Genomic DNA, 22,789 nt, shown 5'->3' with positions numbered 1-22,789 from the left:
CTATTAACAATTCTCCTACTTGGATTCGACGCTACTGTTAATCCTGCTATTGCTACTCAGACTGACGAACCAGTCTGCTACAGTCCATGTGGTGGGAGTGATGTTCAATCAACCCTGTGTCTGTACTCACTGAGAGTTTCCACTGGAAAGAGACTGAGCATGTGTGATGTGTCCTTTTATATGGGTTGGTGTAATGCCCTCCTGTGGTAGTGTCACCTCTATGTGTATCGTGACTGCCCATTGGTCGTGTCCTATCTTACTGACCTATTGGTTGACTGTGTGTCATGTCTCTGGTGTTCCCTCTAGTGTCTAGCTAGGTGTAGTGTATGTACATTAACCCTTTGTGTACTTACAGTGATATATATCACCACAACAAACACTTCCATTTGGAAAAAAAATGCAATTGAGGAATTCCAGTTAATTGACATTACTCCTCAGTAATGCACATAAAATGACAACCCCTGAATCTGGATAGTCCAACCACGATCATAAACTGAGTATGGCATTGGACAGTACAAAAACAATTTTACCCATTATCACTTCAAAACTTACCAATAGGTTGATGAACAAATGGCCACAGCAGGTCATAATGAATGAAGAACCACAAGGGAATACATGGTGTGCAGTTCCAAATTTACTCATTATTTCCTGGTTGGATAATACAGGACAAAACATTGCATTGTTACATTTTGTGGTTGATGCTACGTGACATATTATTTGAGAAGAACATTTTCCAAACCAGGGACAATTAACAATGAGCAACAAATGCTCATCTTGCCAGCAACAACTACATCCCATGAAATAATCTTAACAAAAGTATGTTCAAACGTTTCTTTGCACAAAAAACTCAACCATGCCCATGTTTAATTGTCAGTTTATTTTCTGTTTCTCCTCCCATCTCGTTCCCCTTAACTCTGTCGCATGGGACTCCTGGCCCATTAGAATCATCCTTCCGATGAAGAGTGGACAGGGTCATGTTGCGGAAATCCCCCTTGGCCTCCAGAGTATTACATCCTAGTCTCATTGTAAATGTTAATTCAATTATACGCAATTCTGTTCTGTCTATTCAAAAAAATTGCATTGATTCTTGGAGGAGAATCGGTCTCCGAATGGAAACTGCCTTTTGCCTCAGCGCAAGCTTAAAGTGTTGGGCGAAAGTTCAATTCTTAGATTTTCTTTTGCAGCAGGTATTGTTGGAGCAGTATCCCAAGCTGTTATCTTCCACCATGCTGAACCCACTGTATAACTTACTTCCAAATGTTTCAACTCAGTCAATATTTAACCACACTAGGTAACAGGCCTTCCTTATTTGATCACATTTTCCAATGCATTCCATTGAGCTTCTAATCTTTTACACATACCAACTAAACTCACCTGAAGAGCATAGTCGACAGCACGGATAAAGGTGCTCATACTTAGAGGTGTAACAGCTCCTGGCAACATTTCACTGCAACATCCAAAACGTTCATACGTCACTCAAAGGTTTTGTTATGGTAAACATCAGACCAGTATTTTACACCATTAAAGCATTTATTTAGATTGCAATTGTCATAGTCCCACCTCAATATAGCAACGTATGGCACTAATTCATCTTTTATAGTGTTGCTGTTTGTCAACAAAGGGTCTGGATGCAGAGTTACAAGCCCTAAAAATTCATAGGCCCGCATTCTTGTTCCCAACAACCCTGCTGAAATGTGCAGGACGAACCACGAGGAATAGGCTTTCTGTCATGTGTGTGTCCCACATACACTTGCCCAAACTGCTAAAGAGGCCAGAAACCTTGGGTGAAACATGGCAGACCAGAGGGGGGGGGGTGCCGAAATGAGGTTCACTAATATGCAGGAACTATTCGCCAACAATCCCTTGTCAACTTTGACAAAGAGTCATCCAGACGTGAAACATTAGCTCCCTTCTCTCTCCACAGACGCTGCCAGACCTGCTGAGATTGTCCAGCATGTTCTACTTTTGAGGCAGGCATCCCAGTTCATTTACTTCTGATTACAACTGGCCTTTATACTTGAAAGTAGATAATCACAAAAGCTATCGCGGCCAGTCATTGAGGTTTGGATTTTCCACTTTGATATTAACTCGGGCTGGTTTAGCACACTGGGCTAAATCACTAGCTTTAAAAGCAGACCAAGGCAGGCCAGCAGCACGGTTCGATTCCCGTACCAGCCTCCCCGAACAGGCCGGAATGTGATGACTAGGGGCTTTTCACAGTAACTTCATTGAAGCCTACTTGTGACAATAAGTGATTTTCATTTAATTACCAGATTAAAATTACAGCAGTTAATTAAGCAAGAGTGGCTGAACAATAAAATGAAGAAGCAGGGCGGCACATTGGCACAGTGGTTAGCACTGCTGCCTCATGGCGCCGAGGACCGGGGTTCGATCCCATCTCTGGGTCACTGTCCGTGTGGAGTTTGCACATTCTCCCCGTGTCTGCATGGGTCTCACCCCCACAACCCAAAGATGTGCAGGGTAGATGGATTGGCCACGCTAAATTGCCCCTTAATTGGAAAAAAAATTTTGAATGAAGAAGCAGCTCCATACCTCACATTGGAGGTCGTCATCCAGACAAAATTGGTGCACAACGCGGAGTCAAACTCGTGCATCAGCTCAAATTCGGATTCAATGTCAAGGGTCGTCACTGGTCTCGCCTGATTAAAATAAATAATGATGTGACAGCAGCTTGCATTTATATTGTGCCTTTAGCATAATAATCATCGGAATAATCATTTCAGGACAGTAATTTCTTTGTATATTCAAACATTAAAACATTGTGATTGTGAACAGATTTCCTAGTTGGTGATTAATGCTGGAATAATTTGTAGAGAATTTCTGTGTCAGAGGTAACCTTGCGATGTGCACTGATAATTGTTTGGGAGGTAGGAGACAGAGTTTAGGGATAAAATAATCACCGATTAACAGCATGTGACAACACATGTTCCTCAGGGACCTTAGAAAGACAAATTGGAATATTTTCTTAATTTTGAGATACTGGAGCTGCGGAGAAGCAAAAGGATTTGGATGAATATGTAGATAAATCAGTCCAAATAATGTTCAGGTTCAAAAAGTAATTAAGCAGACTGATAGAATGTTAGTCTTTATCTCAAGGGGATTGGGATTCAAAAGGGTGAAATGGATTATTCACTTGTTCATCTGACCACATCAAAGCACCTAAGTGGGAGCTGTCAATATAAACATTGTGGTTAGCATCAAAGCAGTATACTTTAGATGCATTCAAGCGTGAAGAGGAAGATAAATAAGCAAACCCCCTAAGCAGCTGTGTCTGAACCATTAAGTTGTCAATCACAGGCTACTGAGGTATTGCTCTGTGAAATTGAATGGATGCTTAACATTTCAAAGGGTGTCAGGGGATTTGAGGCCTTTTCAAGTGTTGTGGGATTTCGAGAAGCCATCAGACACTTATAATAGCTGCTCTTTTAAAAATGTTACGAAAGGGAAAGTCTTCCTGCATTTATTCTTCAGTGAGCTGCCTGACCCATTATTCCTGTGGTGTGGGCGGGCGGGGTGGGGGTGGGGAGATAGCAGTCCTTGATGAGGAGTTCAGGGTGCCCTTCTTGTCAGCAGGGGCATCAAGATTTGTGTAGTGGGGATCGGGGGCCTACTGCTGGACGCTGGTGTCGGACCACCCTCTCAAAATGACGGCCTGATACCAAGGATTAGATGAAATTAGGGCTGGTCTCCACCATGCATAAATTTGCATGGCTAAGGACTGTGAATCGCACCTCCGTGCCGCTCCTAGCGCCAGCGAAGACCGGGCCCAATTCTCCATTGATGGTAGAACTTAGACTCCGGAATGGAGAATCCCGCCCACCATTGCAGTTCTGGTGTTCTTGCATTTCTCTAGTGCCTCTCTAACCAGTACTGCTGAAAAAAAGGAGATGTTGTTTTGTCGAAGCTTTTTGTCATGCACTCATCAGAACATTTCCCAAGAACACAAATCCAAAGGAGACAATAACTTTTTCCTGAACAGTTTATTTTTACATCGAAAAATTGTTGGATTCGTATTCTTGTGAACTGTCCTGATGAGTGCAAAATTTAAAACTTTGACAAAAAAGTTTTTTTTCCAGCAATACTCAAGTTCTGCACTACCAAACAACTATTTGCTTCGATGTCCGTTTTATAATACAGAGACTAGAACTTCTCACAGTACATCAAGTGTGGTCTGACCATGGTTCTAGTCAGGTTTAATTCCCTACTTTTCCATTCTACTCCTCCACAATAAAACCTTATGTGTGCCTTTTTCTAATAGCTTTATTGACCCGTGTCACTACTTTTGGTGATTTTGAGTGTCTGCAGCACTAGATTCCCTTGCTCCGCTACCCCATTGAGATTCGTATTTTCCAAGGAATATGTCACCTCCTTATTCTTCCTGCCCAAAAACACCACCTCACACATATTTATATTAAAGTTAATTTGCCGATTACATGCCCTCTCTGCTCAACTCCATAACTTGGGCAGAAGGATGTAGAAACCCCAGGAAAATGTCATGGACACCATTGACGCCAAGTTTCCATACTTTCCATGAACCTTTAGTGAACATACATGAAATAAGTGGGGACAATTGACGCTGAAATATCCTACCCTCGGAAATGCTAATCATTAGTAGACAAATAAAGTTTGAAAAATGCATATATATATATATGAAAAATAACATAGATTAGCCTGATTTAACCTCCATATCACATACAGTTTTTTTTTTACCTGCAGTAAATAAATATCTGTGTCTTTTATTGCCCACTCAATATCCCTTGGGTTCCCATATGCTTTCTGTATCTGGTGAATAAAAACAACATTGTCTCAGTCAAAATGGCTTTTAATTGTTTTGAGAGATTATGTAGTCAGATTTAAATATGTTGCTAATTTGGTGTTCAATTCATGCATACTTGTTTCATTCCAATAATATTATTTTATCATTCAAGACATTCAACTGCAATAAAAATAAGGGTTTAAATTAAATGAATGAAAATCATGTTCTTGATCCAACACTTGGATGCAAAAGATGAAAGCTGGGCCTTGCTGAACATTTTGAATACTGAAAAGCTACTGGGCTGGAATTAACACGGCCTGTCACTGTGGGTTGCTGGATCCACTTAATCATGGAAGAGACCCCATGTCACTCGCCCAGTGATGGTAAAACGGCACCGAATTAGGTCAGAGTGCAGAAGGGGCTGACACGGGATTCCTGTCCAGGGCAGCAGGATATCAATTAGGCTCATTAATGAGCCTATTGACACCTATTATCCATGAACTCGCCACAATTTAGTGGTGGCTCAGAAATTAAATGGAGGTCCAGCAGTTTCCCCCTGCCTTCGGATGACTGCCCAGTAGAGCCTGGGGGTCCTTTGTGGATGGGCACAAGTCGAGGGATGGCGCATCGAGTAGGTGGGTGGCGGGAAGATGCTGAAAGCCACTCCGCCTGCCCTCCCCTCCGACCTTCCTACACCCCTTTCCTGCGACTCACACTTAGTAATCCCCATCCCGCCTTCATTCACCTTTAGTCTGGGGTCCCCCTTGGTGATCCCTGACCTTTGATGGGTGCTTTGCCGCCAACTGCCACCAGTCCCACCAACATCAGCGGCAATGGTCAGCTGCTGGCCTCTGACTGGCCGTCAGCTCTTGGCCAATGGATGATACCCCGTTGGCCGAACAGAAACCAAAACTCCACTTTTGCTTCAGATTCAGGTTAGGGCAGCACGATAGCATTGTGGATAGCACAATTGCTTCACAGCTCCAGGGTCCCAGGTTCGATTCCATCTTGGGTCACTGTCTGTGCGGAGTCTGCACATCCTCCCCGTGTGTGCGTGGGTTTCCTCCGGGTGCTCCGGTTTCCTCCCACAGTCCAAAGATGTGCAGGTTAGGTGGATTGGCCATGATAAATTGCCCTTAGTGTCCAAAATTGTCCTTAATGTTGGGTGGGGTTACTGGGTTATGGGGATAGGGTGGAGGTGTCGACTTTGGGTAGGGTGCTCTTTCTAAGAGCTGGTGCAGACCCGATGGGCCGAATGACCTCCTTCTGCACTGTAAATTCTATGATAAGTCTATGATAATTCCTTCACCTACACAGCCCCTGCCTCTGGCGGAACTAAATGGTGCAGGACCTGGAGCTTTTCTGTTTCTTTATTGAGTCCGTTTTTTTGTTTCATATTCCAGATACACAAAGGGCCTGATTGCAACTTTGTGTAAGTGGACGGATTCTGAATGAATTCAACATTGCAAGACAAATAGTTTTGGATGCATACTGGTATCGAGTCCAGACCAGCAATGATAGCTGAACTCAGTTTTAAGTAGCTCAGCACCACCTCCTAAAGGAATTCAATCGACCTGCAAGTGTTGATAAAAGCAAAATAACATTATTCTGTAACTTTTTTTGGAATCAACTCTTTCATTAAAGTGAGGAAATTTCCATAAACTTCTGAACCAGGACTGTGTCCCCTGTGCAACAAACGGTCACCTAAACCATCACTTTTCCTGCAAAAACTTCCTAAAAACCAATTTCATTAAAGGCAACATTCATAGTGGCAGATGCTCCACACTGAACAATAACAATAATCTTTATTAGTGTCACAAGTTGGCTTACGTTAACACTGCAATGAAGTTACTGTGAAAATCCCCTAGTCGCCACACTCCAGCGCCTGTTCGGGTACACCGAGGGAGAATTCAGAATGTCCAATTCACCTGACAAACACGTCTTTTGGCACTTGTTGGAGGAAACTGGAGCACCCGGAGGAGACCCATGCATACGCGGGGAAAACATGCAGACTCCACACAATGACCCAAGCTGTGACTCAAACCTGGGACCCTGGCGCTGTGAAGCAACAGTGCTAACCACTGTGCTACCGTACGGAACGTGCGAAGCAGACACAATGAACTTTATATTCATCTCTTGTGATTATAGATTTAAGAGTCAGAAACTGAAGACGGTTGTGCTATGTTTCGACTGCCAATTTAAAGACGGTGTTTAGTGGCTGCACAGGAGTCCAAAATGAGAGGCGTATAGAAACTTATTTTATTGCAAAGCAAACTATTTACACAGTACACACCAAGTTCCAGCCAGAACTACTCATGCTCGACTCTCACCTGGGCTAGCTTTTATGTTAGGGTCCATTACTCCGCTCGTAGCCCCCACCCCTCATCGTGTAAGTTTGTATTCAAAGAGGTTCTCGGGGAGACTAATTGGTCCGTCCCAGTAGGTCTTGTGTGGGTTATAACATCCCTTTCCCCCCCAAAGTCTGAAGACCCTTCCGAGGAAGGTGGAGTAGGAGGGCGCCTGCACTTTCTCACCCATAGCTGCACTTCATGCACCTATGGGGCCGATCAGGAGGCGTACATCTGGACGGCAAATGCAGTTTCCTTGTTGATTGCCATGGGGTGACCACTACTGGTGGTTGCCCTCTGGCATGTTCACCATCAGAAACCTCTGATGCCTGCATCTCCATATCGGAGTCAGTGTCCTCGACCTCCCGCATCTCTGTGTTGGGTCCCCCAGGGAGCGAAACCCTTGGATGCGCTGGTGCAGGGGCTGACTGATTAGAAACTGGTTCCTCGGAGGAGTCTTGCATGGAGCTTCTGAGGTGGTCTGCGTGCTTCTTCAGCACTCAGACCTGTGCCCGAACCTGGTACGAAATTGGCCCTGTCGAACTGCCGTTCCTGTGACCCATTTGGAACCATCACCGAGGTTTCGATTGGAAACTGCGTCACCCGGTCGGAACCGATCTGGTCTGCATGCACCTGTCTGGGCAACGCCCCTCTGTTCCTGACTGAGGAGTACATTCCCGCCAATATCTGGGAATGTAAAGCTGAGGCGGGTCCGGAGTCTTTTGCCCATTAAACCTTCTGCCGGCACCACATCGGTCGCGGCATGTGGGGTGATATGGTAACAAAACAAAAATCTGTCCAGCCGCGTGTCGAGAGACCCCCAGGTCTGCTACTTTAAGTGTCTTTTAAAAGTTTGCACCAACCTTTAGGCCAGCCCATTTGAAGCCGGTGGCACTGGACTATGCGGATGTGCCCCGTTCACCTTCATGAATCCCCAGAACTCTTCGCTGGTAAATGGCGTGCCGTTGTTGGTGGCCAAATCCTCTGGACTACCGTGTGCACTAAATGCGAGAGGCGGTTTCTCAATCGGCGCCTTCGAAGTAGTGGGCGACGTCCTGTGGACCTCCAGCCACTTTGAATGGTGATCTGCAATAATCAGAAACATGGGGGCCAGGCAGGGACTGGCAGGATCTGCATGAAGCCGCACCCAGGGCCGTCTGGACCACTCCCATGGGATCTTGGCAAACGTTTCACTGATGAGCCAGTCTCTCTCTCTCCACATCCAGGCCTGACCATCAAGCCTAACTTCAGATGAGAATTTTCATTTTTGTTACGCCTGGGTGCCCGTTATGTACATCCCGCAGTACAAGGACCTGCCCCTTGTATGGGACCATGACGCAAGTTCCCCATAGACGGATGCCGCCTTTGACGTTGAATTCTGCTATCTTGTTCGAAAATGCCTTTAACCCGTTAGGCCGTTTCCGGACCTGGGACAATAAAGGATCGGTTTGCATCCACTCATGTTATTGGGCTGCTGTGACTGGCGATGCATCCATGAAGTTCAGTGTGGCTACTACTTTGTTGGCTCTAGGGGGAGTTGGTGGTCGTGTTAGCAGCAGAAGTCTAGTCAATGCATCTATATTCACAATCTGTGTGCCCAGTCGGTGCTCGAACGTATACTCATACGGCACCAACAAGAGAGCACATGTCTGGACCTGGACGGACGTGAAAGGTGGGATAGCCTTGGCCTCCTTTAAAAGTTTCAGCAACGGTTTGGGATCCGTTAGTTTCGGAAAGCAACGTTGGTGCACGTACTGTTGGAACTTTTGACTGCTCAAACTACGGGCAATTCTTCTTTTTCAATTGGTGCACAGTTTTCTCTGCCAGTTTCCTGGAGCGAATGCAATTGCCGTTTCTTTGCCTCGTCCATATGATGTGACCACACGGCACCAATGCCATTCCATGAGGCATTGGATGTGACTACCAGTGGTTTGGCGGGATTGTAGTGCATTAGCAGGCCGGATGAAGTCAATTGTCTTTTTACTTAATTAAACACCTCTTCCTGTGATGCTCTTTATGCCCATTGTAGATTCTTTTCCATCAGGACGTGCAGGGGAGCTTGCAAGTTGAGAATCCAGGAATGAATACTCCAAATCTATTCATGAGCCCAGAAAAGAGCATAGCCCAGTTGTGTTCTTCAGCACGGAGGCCTGTTGAATTGCTCGCACCTTCTCTTCTGCCGGGTGCAGTCCATCCCGGTCTACACGGTACCCCAGGCAAATGGCTTCTCTGGTGAGGGAGGGACACTTGTCTCTGTTGAGGCGGACGCCCAACTCTGAAAAGCGGCAGAGCACCTTGTCCAGGTTGCTCAAGTGTTCTCGTTCCATCATCCCCATCATCAGCACGTCTTCCAAATAAACAATCATATGTGGCAGCCCCTTCAGAATGTTTTCCATGACGCGTTGAAAAATGGCACAGACTGACGACACATCGAATGACAATATCGTATACTCATAAAGGCCCCTGTGGGTATTTACAGTTACGTATTGTCTGGACTCAGTTCTAATTCCAGTTGGAGGTATGCATAGATTTACATAGAACTTTACAGTGCAGAAGGAGGCTATTCGGCCCATCGAGTCTGCACCGGCTCTTGGAAAGAGCACCCTACCCAGGTTCACACCTCCACCCTATCCCCATAACCCAGTAACCCCACCCAACACTAAGGGCAATGTTTGGACACTAAGGGCAATTTATCATGGCCAATCCACCTAACCTGCACATCTTTGGACTGTGGGAGGAAACCGGAGCACCCGGAGGAAACCCACGCACACACGGGGAGAATGTGCAGACTCCGCACAGACAGTGACCCAAGCCGGGAATCGAACCTGGGACCCTGGAGCTGTAAAGCAATTGTGCTATCCACAATGCTACCGTGCTGCCCACGGCTCATATCAAGTTTTGTAAACGCATGACCTTCAGCCAATCTTGCATATAAATCTTCGATGTGAGGCATTGGATATCACAAGGCCCTATTCACCATCAGTTTTGTCGGTTTGAGGACAGAGACTACCGGTGCTACCCAATCAGCGAATTCTACTGGCGAATGATCCAAAGGCCCTCTAATTGGCTGAGTTCTGCCTCAACCTTCACCTGAAGTGCACTGGGGTCCGGGCGGCCCAAAAATATTTAGTCTATGTAGCACCATCGATCACACACGAGGCGAGACGTAAAGAACGTCAATCGAGGCTTTATTGAGCAGACTTGTTCAGACTCGTTCCCCAGCAGCTCAGTCACAGAATGCAGCTGCGGGGATTAAACCCAGGTTCTTATACCCCGCCTATCTGGGTGGAGCCCAGTAGGCGACGGATCCAATCGGGATCCAGCATCTGTCCTCCAATGGCTCCTCGGCATTCATGGTGCACTGTATTACCCTTAATAAATACCACCACAGTCTACACTTCAGGGTCGACATGTACTTTAGCCATGGCTCCCTTGATTTTCCCCAGCCCAGTTTTGAAAACTTTTGGGTATTTCCTCAATACTTCATGAAGGCCTCCAGCGCCCGTCTGAAAAACTCACTGCCAATCGGGTCATCGTGGTCCTGGTTATGGCAAGTGGTTCCCCCATGTAACTTACCAGTCTTGCCTCAGTATCTTGTAAGTTCAACCATTGTACGCCTGACTGAATTTTCTCAAACATTTGTTTGATGATGACCGAGACTGTGCCTCTAGGTTCCAATTCCATTACGGGAGGGTGACCGTTTACCCGAACGGTGTTCTGAATGGGGGCAACTTCGGTGCCGTAATGCAGTTCAGCTGCATACATTCGTCATCGGGCTGTTCCAAATGAAAAGTGTGGGCTCTGGGTTGACGCCTACCTCGGGTGGGCAGTGGGTTTATTGTCCTTTGCTGCCTGAAGAGCCAAATTTTGAATTTCAATTTGGTGGCCACAGAGGAACCAAAAGGAGAGACGTAAAGAAACTTATTTTATTGCAATGCAAACAATTTACCCATACTCTCCAGGTCCCGGTCGAAACTACCTGGCGTGGATCCCATCTATAAGAATCTTTATTAATGTCACACGAAGGCTTACATTAACACTGCACTGAAGTTACTGTGAAAAGCCCCTGGTCACCACATTCCGGCGCCTGTTCGGGTACACAGAGGGAGAATTCAGAATGTCCAATTCAGCTAACAGCACGTCTTTCGGGACTTGTGGGAGGAAACCGGAGCACCCGGAGGAAACCCACGCAGACACGGGGAGAAAGTGCAGACTCCACACTGACAGTGACCCAAGTTGGGAATCGAACCTGGAGCCCTAGAGCTGTGAAGCAACAGTGCTAACCACTGTGCTACCGTGCTGAGGAAGCTTGTATTCAACGAGGCTCATGGGGAGGCTGATTGACCCATAGGTCTCGTGTGAGTTATAACACAGTGTGAGACTATAAATGAGGTATTACGTAACTGGCCATCTTAGAATCACAAAACTTCATAAGCACAGAAGGGAACCAATCAGCTCATCAAACGTGTGATGCCTTTCTGAAATAACTATTCCCACTCTCTCTACTTATCCTTCTGTATCTTCACCTTTCAGATGTTCAGGCACTTCTCCTTTAAAATCAATGATGGATTCTGATTCTGGTCAAATATTCCGGGCCTTAACAACCTTTTGAATGAGAAAAAAGACTCCTTTCATTCTTTTGGTGATGATCGTTTTGGTCGTCAAGGTGGAGTCCAGAAAGGAGAATCAAAAGATGGTTTCATTCCAAAAGGAAAGTATTTGCTGCTATGTTGTGTGTTGTGGCCATGGTAAAGATGCACTTAGAACATCTTTCTTTGACTAGTAAGACAGTTTATTAACAAAATGAACACGTGGAAAAATAACGAACGGATCATAATACAAACGGTAAGGAATAAATGCATCCTCATGGAGCTACTTCTAATGCGACTGTCCTCTAATACTTACTTTGAACTGCCGGATCACTGGAGTCACATGGTGGATCTCTAACACCACCTGATGGTCGGAGGTTGTATAGATAACTATATACATTAATAGATAACTATATACATTACTGTGCACATACATTTCACCACATTTACAAGTAACAGTCTCGGTCCCAGCCAGCACTACTCTGTAGCTCAGCTCCTGTCTGGGCTGGATTTTCTCCTGTGGAATTAATGAGCCTCCGGCCCTCAGCGGGGGAGCTTGTGCTCCACGAGGCTCACGGGGAGATTATTGAGATTAATCGGGTCATCCCGGTGGGTCTTCTGGGGTTTATAACAATCTTAAACTGACACCCTCTCATTACCAGCTCGCTGGCCAGCAGATGTTGTTCTTTTCCTATTTGGGAAGAACGTGATCTTGTTTTATCCAAACCTTAGATAATCTGTTATCCCTCTCTAGTCTAACAAAAGGAGCTATAGTTTCTGTCCTCAATACTAAAACCAACTAAAACTTCTCATCTCTGGTATCATCTTAATGATTTTCCTTTGTTGCCTTTATATGACCTTATTGTCTCAAACAAATTTCACAACCTGAAACTGGATACAATACTCTAATCTTCGCCTAACTAGTAAGTTTAGCCTTACCCATTTGCCTTTGCATACTACACCCCTATTTATAAAGACTAATGCACCATATACATTTTTATAGTTCTCCCACTTCGAAACCAATAGTTTCTCTGCCCCTTTACTTATTCTAAATTTTTTACAATTTAGTGTATACATTTTCTCCTATTTTTCTTCTCACAAACTCTATCTGCTCACATTCTTTCACGTTAAATTCAATTTGGCATCTACTCACCTAATATGTTAATCAGGCCTGTATCCTATAATGCTCTCCACAATTAAATACACTTTTTGGGAAGAATTTTGGGCTGGATTCTCTGCCGGCGGGATGCTCCGTTTTGCCGGCGCCCAGGGGCTTCGCGACGGCGTGGGGCTGCCCCACAATGGTAAACCCCATTGACTGGCTGGCGTAACGGAGCATCCCGCCGGCGCGGTGAAACAGAAATGTGGCGCGGCGGGATGGAGAATTCAGCCCAATGTTTCCACATCAGTGGGTTTACAGGTCTGGGCGGTAGTGGGGGATCTCTAAAATTCCTCACACGAGCCTCCCGACGCGCTCCACCATGCCCCAATCTCTGCGATTCTGTGGTTGGATTGATGGGCTGGCCCACCCACTGTTGCCTCAGTTGAGACCCTTAACTGACCAATCAATGACCACTTAAGAATCAATTTGCCATCCAGCCTCAATTTTCAGGAAGGCGGGAGGAGTTCAAGGGTAAAGAAGGGGGGAACTTCCGGTTGCGGCGATGACCAGCTAAGCCGCACGTTTCGGCACCTCCCGTTTCAACGGACTTTTGGGCTCTTATCGGGAGCCCCAACAGAAATTTTTTGCGGCCAAACCCAGTGTGAGGTGACAAAGGAAGGAGTCCCCCCCGGGTGTGGATGGAAAGGAGCGACAGTAGTGGCCAGATTGCGGAGGATCCTTTGGAGCAACGGCAGAGAAGAGAAGGGAGAAGCAAGATGGCGGCCGAGGGAGCCCAGATGGTATGGGGCCCGGAACAGCAGGAGTTCCTCCGACGATGTGTGGAGGAGCTCAAGAAAGAGGTGCTGGCGCCGATGTTACTGGCAATCGAGGGACTAAAGGAAACACAAAAGGTCCAGGCGATGGAGCTCTGTGGAGTGAAGGCAAAGGCAGCTGAGAACGAAGACGAGATACAGGGTCTGGTGGTAAAAACGGAGACGCACGAGGCACTACACAAGAGGTGCATAGAAAGGCTGAAAGCCCTGGAGAACAGCTCGAGGAGGAAGAACCTACGGATTTTAGGTCTCCCCGAAGGAACAGAGGGAGCTGATGCTGGGGCGTATGTGAGTACGATGCTCCATACACTAATGGGAGCGGAGGCCCCAACGGGCCCCCTGGAAGTGGAGGGAGCGTACCGGGTCCTCGTGAGAAGACCAAAGGCAGGGGAAACACCAAGAGCAATAGTGGTGAAGTTCCATCGCTCCAGGGACAGGGAGATGGTTCTAAGCTGGGCTAAGAAGACACAGAGTAGCAAGTGGGAGAACGCGGTGATACGCGTGTATCAAGACTGGAGTGCGGAGGTGGCGAGAAGGAGGTGAGTTTCAACCGGGCCAAGGCGGTGCTCCATAGGAAGAAGGTCAAATTCGGGATGCTGCAGCCGGCGAGATTGTGGGTCACACATCAGGGCAAACACCACTACTTCGAGACGGCAGAGGAGGCATGGACATTCATTCAGGAAGAGAAATTCGACTAGACTTGAGAAATTGATGTCCAGAGAGGGGTAGCGAGGTGGTGGCACGGAAATGTAAAGTGGGGAGAGGGGAGGGCTAATGTATAATAATGTTGGACGGGGAATTTTTCTCCCCCCCGATGTGGGGGACATGAAGAAATGTGGGCTCCAGTGGAAAAGGGGACAGGGAAGGGGAATGAGGGAACTGCGCCATTAGGGGCGGGGCCGAGAGGAAGGGGCAGGGCTGAGAGGAAGGCGCGGGTATTCTCCCGCGCTATGGAAACTATGGCGGGAAAAAGGGCGCAGGAAGGAAGGGAGCCTCACACGCAGGGAGGTCAAAGGATGAACGGGGGAAGCCGAGGTCAGCCAGAGTTAGCTGACTACCGGAAGCAATATGGGGGGAATAATCAAGCTAAAGGGGGATCTAAGGGGGGGGGGGGAATTAACTGGGTTGCTGCTGCTGAGAGTAAGGGGGAGCTGATACGAGACGAGGTGGTCGGGACGGGAGGGCGCCGTCTGGGGGACAGACGGATGCGTGAGACCTGGGTGAGGAGATGGTTTAAAAAAGGGGATGGCTAGTCAATGAGGGGGGGGGGTAAATGGCCCCCCAACCCGGCTGATCACATGGAATGTGAGAGGTTTAAATGGGCCAATTAAGAGGGCAAGGGTGTTTGCGCACTTAAAGAGACTGAAGGCGGACGTAGTTATGCTCCAGGAGACGCACCTGAAGTTGGCGGATCAGGTTGGACTAAGGAAAGGATGGGTGGGACAGGTATTCCACTCAGGGTTGGATGCGAAAAACAGAGGGGTGACAATACTGGTGGGGAAACGTGTATCGTTCGAGGCTAAGACCATAGTGGTGGATAGTGGGGGCAGGTATGTGATGGTGAGTGGCAGATTGCAGGGTGAGGCGGTTGTGCTGGTGAACGTATATGCCCCGAACTGGGATGACGCGGGATTCATGAAGCAAATGCTGGGACGTATCCCGGACCTGGAGGTGGGACACTTGTTAATGGGGGGGGACTTTAACACAGTGCTTGACCCAGGGCTGGACCGGTCCAGATCCAGGACCGGGAGAAGGCTGTCAGCGGCCAAGGTGCTTAAGGGATTCATGGCGCAAATGGGGGGAGTAGATCTGTGGAGATTCGCCAGACCGATGGGTAAAGAGTTTTCCTTTTTCTCCCACGTCCACAAGGTATATTCCCGGATAGACTTTTTTGTTTTGGGAAGGGCACTGATCCCGAAAGTGGCAGGAACGGAGTACTCGGCCATAGCCGTTTCAGATCACGCCCCGCATTGGGTGGAGCTGGAACTAGGAGAGGAAAGGGACCAGCGCCCACTCCTACGATGAGACATGGGACTACTGGCGGACGAGGGGGTATGCCGAAGCGTGAGGGGCTGTATCGAAAGATACCTGGAGGTCAATGACGATGGGGAGGTCCAGGTGGGAGTAGTATGGGAAGCGCTGAAGGCGGTGGTTAGAGGAGACCTGATTTCCATCAGAGCCCACAAGGGGAAACAAGAGGGTAAAGAAAGAGAGAGATTAGTAGGGGAAATTTTGAGGGTGGATAGGAAGTATGCGGAGGCCCCAGACGAAGGGCTATACAGGGAAAGACGAAGATTACAGACGGAGTTTGACCTGCTGACCACGGGAAAGGCAGAGACACAGTGGAGGAAGGCACAGGGGATACAGTATGAATATGGGGAAAAGGTGAGCCGGCTGCTGGCCCAACAACTTCGGAAGAGGGGAGCGGCGAGAGAGATCGGAGGAGTTAGGGACGAAACGGGAAAGATGGAGCAGAGAGTAGGGAAAGTGAACGAGGTGTTCAAGACATTTTATGAGAGGCTGTACAAGTCCCAACCCCCGGAGGGGAAAGAGGGAATGATACACTTTTTGGACCAGCTAGAGTTCCCGAGGGTGGAGGGGCAGGAGGTGGCAGGTCTGGGGGTGCAGATTGAGGTGGATGAGGTGATCATAGGAATTGGGAACATGCAAGCAGGGAAGGCCCCAGGACCAGATGGGTTCCCGGTGGAATTTTATAGGAAGTATATGGACCTGTTGGCCCCGCTTTTGGCGAGAACCTTTAATGAGGCTAAGGAAATGTCGGAGGCGACGATATCGCTAATTCTGAAACGAGACAAAGACCCGCTGCGGTGCGGGTCATACAGGCCCATCTCCCTCCTAAACGTAGACGCCAAACTGCTGGCCAAAGTGATGGCGACAAGGATAGAGGATTGTGTCCCAGGGGTGGTACATGATGACCAGTCAGGGTTTGTTAAGAGGAGACCATTGAATGCCAATGTACGAAGGTTGCTGGGGGTGATGATGATGCCCCCACCGGAGGGGGAGGCAGAGATAGTGGTGGCGATGGATGCAGAGAAGGCATTCGATAGGGCAGAGTGGGACTATTTGTGGAGGTGCTGAAGAGATTTGGGTTCGGGGAGGGGTTCATTAGATGGGTCAGACGCTTGTACGCGGCCCCGGTGGCAAGCGTTGTTACAAACAGGCAAAGATCGGGATACTTTCGATTACATAGGGGTACAAGACAAGGGTGCCCCCTGCCCCCGTTACTGTTCGCGTTGGCAATTGAACCATTGGCCATAGCGCTGAGGGAATCTAAGAAGTGGAGGGGGGTGCTTAGAGGGGGAGAGGAACATCGAGTGTCACTCTATGCAGACGATTTGCTGCTATATGTGGCGGACCCGGTAGAGGGGATGCCAGAGGTGATGCAGATACTCGGGGAGTATGGAGAGTTCTCGGGATACAAATTAAATATGGGAAAGGGCGAACTTTTTGTGATGCACCCCGGCGAACAGGGCAGGGGGATAGATGCTCTGCCGCTGAGGAGAATAGCAAGGAATTTTCGATATCTGGGGATTCAGGTGGCCAGGAACTGGGGAACCCTGCATAGACTTAACCTGACGCGACTGGTAGAGCAGATGGAGGAGGACTTTAAGAGGTGGGATATGGTGCCCCTGTCATTGGCGGGCAGAGTACAGGCGGTTAAAATGGTGGTCCTCCCGAGGTTCCTTTTCATGTTTCAGTGCCTCCCCAACCTGATTACAAAGGCCTTCTTCAAAAAACTGGACAGGAACATTATGAGCTTCGTGTGGGCGGGAAAGACCCCGAGGGTAAAGACGGGGTTCCTGCAGCGCAGTAGGGACAGAGGGGGATTGGCACTGCCGAGTACTATTGGGCCGCCAATGTGTCGATGGTCTGTAAGTGGATGAGGGAAGAAGAAGGTGCGGCGTGGAAAAGGTTGTAGATGGCGTCCTGTAAGGGAACGAGCCTAAAAGCGCTGGCGACGGCGTCGCTACCGTTCTCCCCGAAAAGGTACACCACAAACCCAGTGGTGGTGGCGACCTTGAAGGTCTGGGGGCAGTGGAGACGACATAGGGGAGTGACGAGTGCCTCGGTGTGGTCCCCGATAAGGAATAACCACAGGTTCGTCCCGGATTATTCCGTGTTCTTGTTTTTTCTTAGTTAGTTGTCGATAATGGCTTTTTGTTTATTTCTTTTTCCATCTGTTGTTAGTTTAATATATTATTTAAATAATGTTTAATGTATATTCCTTTATTAAGTTGTAAAAACAGAAAATCTTTGTTTGAAAAACTTCAATAAAATATATATTTTTTAAAAAGGGTAAAGAAGGGGAAGGGGTTGGGGGGAGCCTGGAATGTGACCCTGCTCAGGCCATGGAAAGGAAGGGGTGTGGGTTCCTCCATCAACACCTCCCCTCCCCTCCCCCCAGGCCTCACTTCCTCTCACTCCATCCTGAGTATCGCTCCTCTTGGGACTTATACTGTGGAGACCGCTTGCAGTTCCAGTTCTGTCCACTGCAGCTTCAGGCGCTGCTGGGGCTAGAGAGCAGCCAAACAATTAGTTTGGCTGGCAGCTCTGCGAGGCAGGATTGCACTTGACTGAGGGGTAGAAGGCCCATCTCCAGTCAATAAATGCCTGTGGACCCTCAAATAGCTGCGAGGCAGCCAGTATCTGTCTCGATGTATTCACGACTAACTCTTCAGGTGTCGGGTAGGGAAGTTGCCTGCCATCCTAAAAATCCTGACCTTCAATTTTGTGCGATTTAAAAATTGACTGTCATGCTCATGTGTAAAATTGAGGAGAAGTACTCTTTCAGTAATGTTTTAGTACTCTCATATCTGTTGGGACCAAGGTAATCCCATGAAAGTTGTGCGCACATCTCATTAGTTGAGAACAGAGCTACTATGATGAGCACGACATGGAGGCACAGTGGTTAGCACTGCTGCCTCGCAGCGTCAGGGACTCGGGTTCAATTCCGGCCTTGGGTGACTGTCTGCGTGGAGTTAGTCTATTCTCCCTGTGTCTGGGTGGGTTTCCTCCGGGTGCTCTGGTTTCCTCCCACAGTCCAAAGATGTACAGGTTAGGTGGACTGGCCATGATAAATTGCCCCTTAGTGTCCAAAGATGTGCAGGTTCATTGGGGTTAGTGGAATAGGGTGGGGAGTGGGCCGAGATAGGGTGCTCTTTCGAAGGGTCTTGCAGACTCGATGGGCCGAATGGCTTAATTATGTCCTGTACGGATTCTATGGAGAAATGTTCATAAGCAAGGATCGGTAGGTGGGAATGAAAGATCAAGCAAATGACGGCATAACATAATTATAGGTTTAACATAGCAAGTTTGCTTTTTTTTTTCTACAAGGGGATTTGCTTTTCTCCTTGATTATTTTTGTCCCAGTATGCAAATAGATAAGAAATTCCTCTTCACAGACCTTTCATATTTCTTTTGCTCCAGCCTATTTTTGGCTAATTAAACTGACCATCTCTGCATTTGTCAGTAATTTGTCATACACAGCTCTTCCACAGTTTCGACAGCTTGGCAGTTTATAACAAGCCTCCATCAAATTAACTGCTCCCTTGCTACTCATTGACTCTATTCTACTTTTGCACCATTGCCTATCTCAGCTCCATTTTCCATTGCTGTGATAGAATCTGTGATTAACATTAATACACCACCTCTATTTTGCCTACTGAACTCATTTCTGAATATTTTGTAATCAGGAACATTCAGCTCTCAGTCCTGCCACATCTCTGCTAATGCTATTTTCTCCTAATCTGATGGATGGCCATACACGTCCCTTCCTCACTCATGTGGTCTTTCTGACCAGTTCCTCGAATGTGCATTCAGTGAACCTTGTAGGTGTTCCTTGGCTCAAGTGCCCTATGTGATGATATGCAAAAAGCAAGTTTGGACATAATGTAACACATGACCTCTGACCACTAGGTGGCAGTGTAAACCCCCCCATGGCTGGGATTTGGGAGTAGGTTGTGCTGGAGGATAGACGTATATTGCAGTAGCTCTACAACAGTTAATTAGTGTTGGTAGTTTATTACTTTATTCATCCTAGTTATCCTATCAACCAGTTGTTCCATAAAAACATTATTTAAACTAGATGTTCTGTAGTTCATCATTCACTTCGGCCAGTCTGCAGAACATGACACCTGAAAGATTGATCACAGGCTGCTGTAGTCTTTGTGAGCATAGTCGTCATGATACACCCCAAACCCTCTGAACTGAACAGGTATTGCTCGTTGCACCCTTGTACCTGGAATTCTAATCGTGACGCATTTTAAGGGATTTTCCAGCCTTCCGGTCCCGCTGATGTCGAGGATGTTTTTGCAGGGCTTGCCTGCCCCACAGCCGGGGAAACCGTCGCTGGGGGTCGCCTTCAGCGGGGCGCTGGAAGATCCCGCTGGCTGGAAGGGCTGGAAAAGGCCCGCCCAGTGTATTTTGCTTCGCGGCATTCCAAGTATAGATTTGACGCAAATTTTCTAAGTCCTGAATATTTGCTGCAGAGAGATCAAAAGAAGTTTCGGAATTTAAATGTAACGAAATACAAACCTGAAGAGCCACTTGTCCTAATCTCAGAATGATATCCTCACTAATGCAGCACTGCGCAGCTTGCAACGTTAAAATATCTTCATACACGATTCCACCTTCAGCTAGAATTAAAGAGAATGAATCCCATCAATTTTCACGACAAAGCTACATTGCAGATTTTAGACTTCACCAATATCAAGCAACATTACAGACAGGCTACCAACATTTCCCTCAACATGGTTCAGTCTTACAGCTCTTGAAAGTCAGTCGTGGGCACTCTGATAGATAATTCTGCTCACCTGCTTGCTTTATCTGCTGCTTCTTTGTTCCCATTTCCTTCCTGATGATCTGGCATGGCCCTTTGCGACTGTGCGAGAGGGTGATTGTGTCTGGCATTACGCTGCCACTCACCACTGACTGAGAAAAGGATAATGAAAATAGAGTCAATAATCTGTCAATAACTTTTTTTTTTTTTTAAAGAGGTTAGCGTGCAACATTAAAGCACATGGGGGTTGGGGATCATGCACTGGAATGGACTGAGAATTTGTGAGCTGAACGGAAGCAGAGAGTAGGAATAAATGTGCCTTTTTCGGATTGGAAGACAGTGACTAGTGGAGCAGCACAGGGATCAGTGCTTGGGCCTTAGCTATTCACAACTCATATCAACGATTTGGATGAGGCAATCAAATATTATGGGCTGGATTCTCCCACTCTACCCGCTGCAGGAACGCCACGGGCAAGCTGCGTACAATGGAGAACTCCATTGGCCTGAAGCAAGATTCTCCGGTCGCCGGGCGAACACGGCCGGAGAATCCCATCCTATATTTCCAAATTGGCACAAAACTAGGTGGAATTGTGAGCGGTGAGGAGGAAGCAAAGTGGCTTCAAGGGGATTTGGACAAATTGAGTGAATGGGCAAATACTTGGCAGATTCAGTATAACGTGGATAAGTGTGAAGTCATCTACTTTGGGAGGAAAAACAGAATGGTAGAGTATCACTTAAATACTGATAGATGGGAAATGTTGATGTACAAAGGGACCTGGGTGCCGATGTACGCCAGTCAATGAAAGAAAGCATGCAGTAGTTAGGGAGATAAATGATACGTTGACCATCGTTGCAAGAGGATTTGAATAGTGCAGCAAGGATATCTGACTGCAGCTGTTCTTGGTGAGGCCACACCTTGAGTATTGTGTGCAGTTTTGGTCTCCTTACCTAAGAAATGTTATAATTGCCATAGAGGGAGAGCGGCAATGGTTCATAAGACTGATTCCTGAGGTGGCAGGACTGAGGAGAGATTGGATGGACTAGGCTTGTATTCTCTGGAGTTTAGAAGAATGAGAGGGGATCTCATCGAAACATATAAAATTCAGACATGGCTGGATGGATTAGATGCCCTGATGATGTTTCCTCTGGCTGGCATTTGGGGGTGGGGTCTGGAACAAAGGGTCACAGCCTCAGGATATGGGGGTAAGCCATTTAGGACTGAGATAAGGAGAAATTTCTTCTCTCAGGGGGTGGTGAACCTGTCGAATTCACCATCACAGAAGGTTATGGAGGTTAAATCACTGAATGTACTTAAGAAAGAAATAGATATGTTTCTAGTCATGAACGGCATGACTAGATGGGGACGGTGCTGGAGTATGGCATTGAAATAAAGGATCAGCCAGGGTCACATTGAGTGCTGGAGCAGGTGCAATGGGCCGAATGGTCCACTCCTGCTCCTATTTTCTATGTTTCTATCATGGTCATTTCAAGTAAATACATTTCATAACTTATTTTTCTCCCTGCATCCTCTTTTCCACTGAGCTTATGGTTAATCAATAACACATTTGGATTACAGCCTGAAAGTTTCCAACTGCGTATCCCAATTTAATAATTTGTTTCAAATACACTTGCTTTCCAACATTGAATGACTCAGCAGAGCGTACTCTTCTGGGAGTATTCTTAGATTTCAGGAATGTTCCATTTGATTATTAAGACTTCTGCTGAAGGCCCAAATTGGCATGGAATGGACTATCAATTCCTGGACTACAGCCTGAAATCCAGTAAGATGGAAAAATGCAACTAAAGAATTCATTAAGTCGTGAATCACTGAAGATAAATTCAGATTTTTTCGACTTCACTTCCTCCAAGATCTGGTTATTGTCAGGGTCATTTTAAATATTGGCAGCTGGCTTAGCTCAGTTGGATGGACAGTTGGTTCATGATGTAGAAGGAGGCCAACAGCGTGGGTTCAATTCCCATACCGGCTAAGGTTAGTCGTGAAGGCCCTGCCTTCGGTGGGGTGATCCTCAGGTTAAATCACCACCAGTCAGCTCTCCCCCTCAAAGGGGAAAGCAGCCTTTGGTCATCTGGGTCTATGGCGACTTTATTTTACGATACAATACTGGATTAGATTACTCATTACAGAGCATGTTCATGTTGTGTATGCATCTTCCATATGAGGGAGAGACTGCTCAATGCTGATGGGTGCACTTGACAATAATATTTATCCATTTTTAAAACTTCCTTCATGGGATGGGTGTCACTGGCTAGGCTAGCATTTATTGCCCATCCTTAATTGCCCTTGAGAAGTTGGTGGTGAGCTGCCTTCTTGGACACCTGC

At 47.1% G+C, this 22,789-nt stretch overlaps 1 protein-coding gene across 1 annotated transcript in view; it reads right to left on the bottom strand.

The window, feature by feature from the left end:
* Positions 1-22,789, bottom strand: part of LOC140384791 (rifampicin phosphotransferase-like) — a 123,137-nt gene that overhangs the window by 54,311 nt on the left and 46,037 nt on the right. The window contains exons 18-23 of the mRNA XM_072466781.1: positions 20,483-20,600; positions 20,205-20,305; positions 4,732-4,803; positions 2,554-2,660; positions 1,375-1,447; positions 553-648 (exon numbers count right to left, since the gene is read on the bottom strand). Coding sequence (XP_072322882.1) covers positions 553-648; positions 1,375-1,447; positions 2,554-2,660; positions 4,732-4,803; positions 20,205-20,305; positions 20,483-20,600 — 567 coding nt within the window. The remainder of the gene's footprint in view (positions 1-552; positions 649-1,374; positions 1,448-2,553; positions 2,661-4,731; positions 4,804-20,204; positions 20,306-20,482; positions 20,601-22,789) is intronic.

The sequence above is a fragment of the Scyliorhinus torazame genome, chromosome 10, assembly GCF_047496885.1.
Source record: "Scyliorhinus torazame isolate Kashiwa2021f chromosome 10, sScyTor2.1, whole genome shotgun sequence".
NCBI lineage: Eukaryota > Metazoa > Chordata > Chondrichthyes > Carcharhiniformes > Scyliorhinidae > Scyliorhinus > Scyliorhinus torazame.
This window is presented reverse-complemented; position numbering and strand designations above follow the sequence as displayed.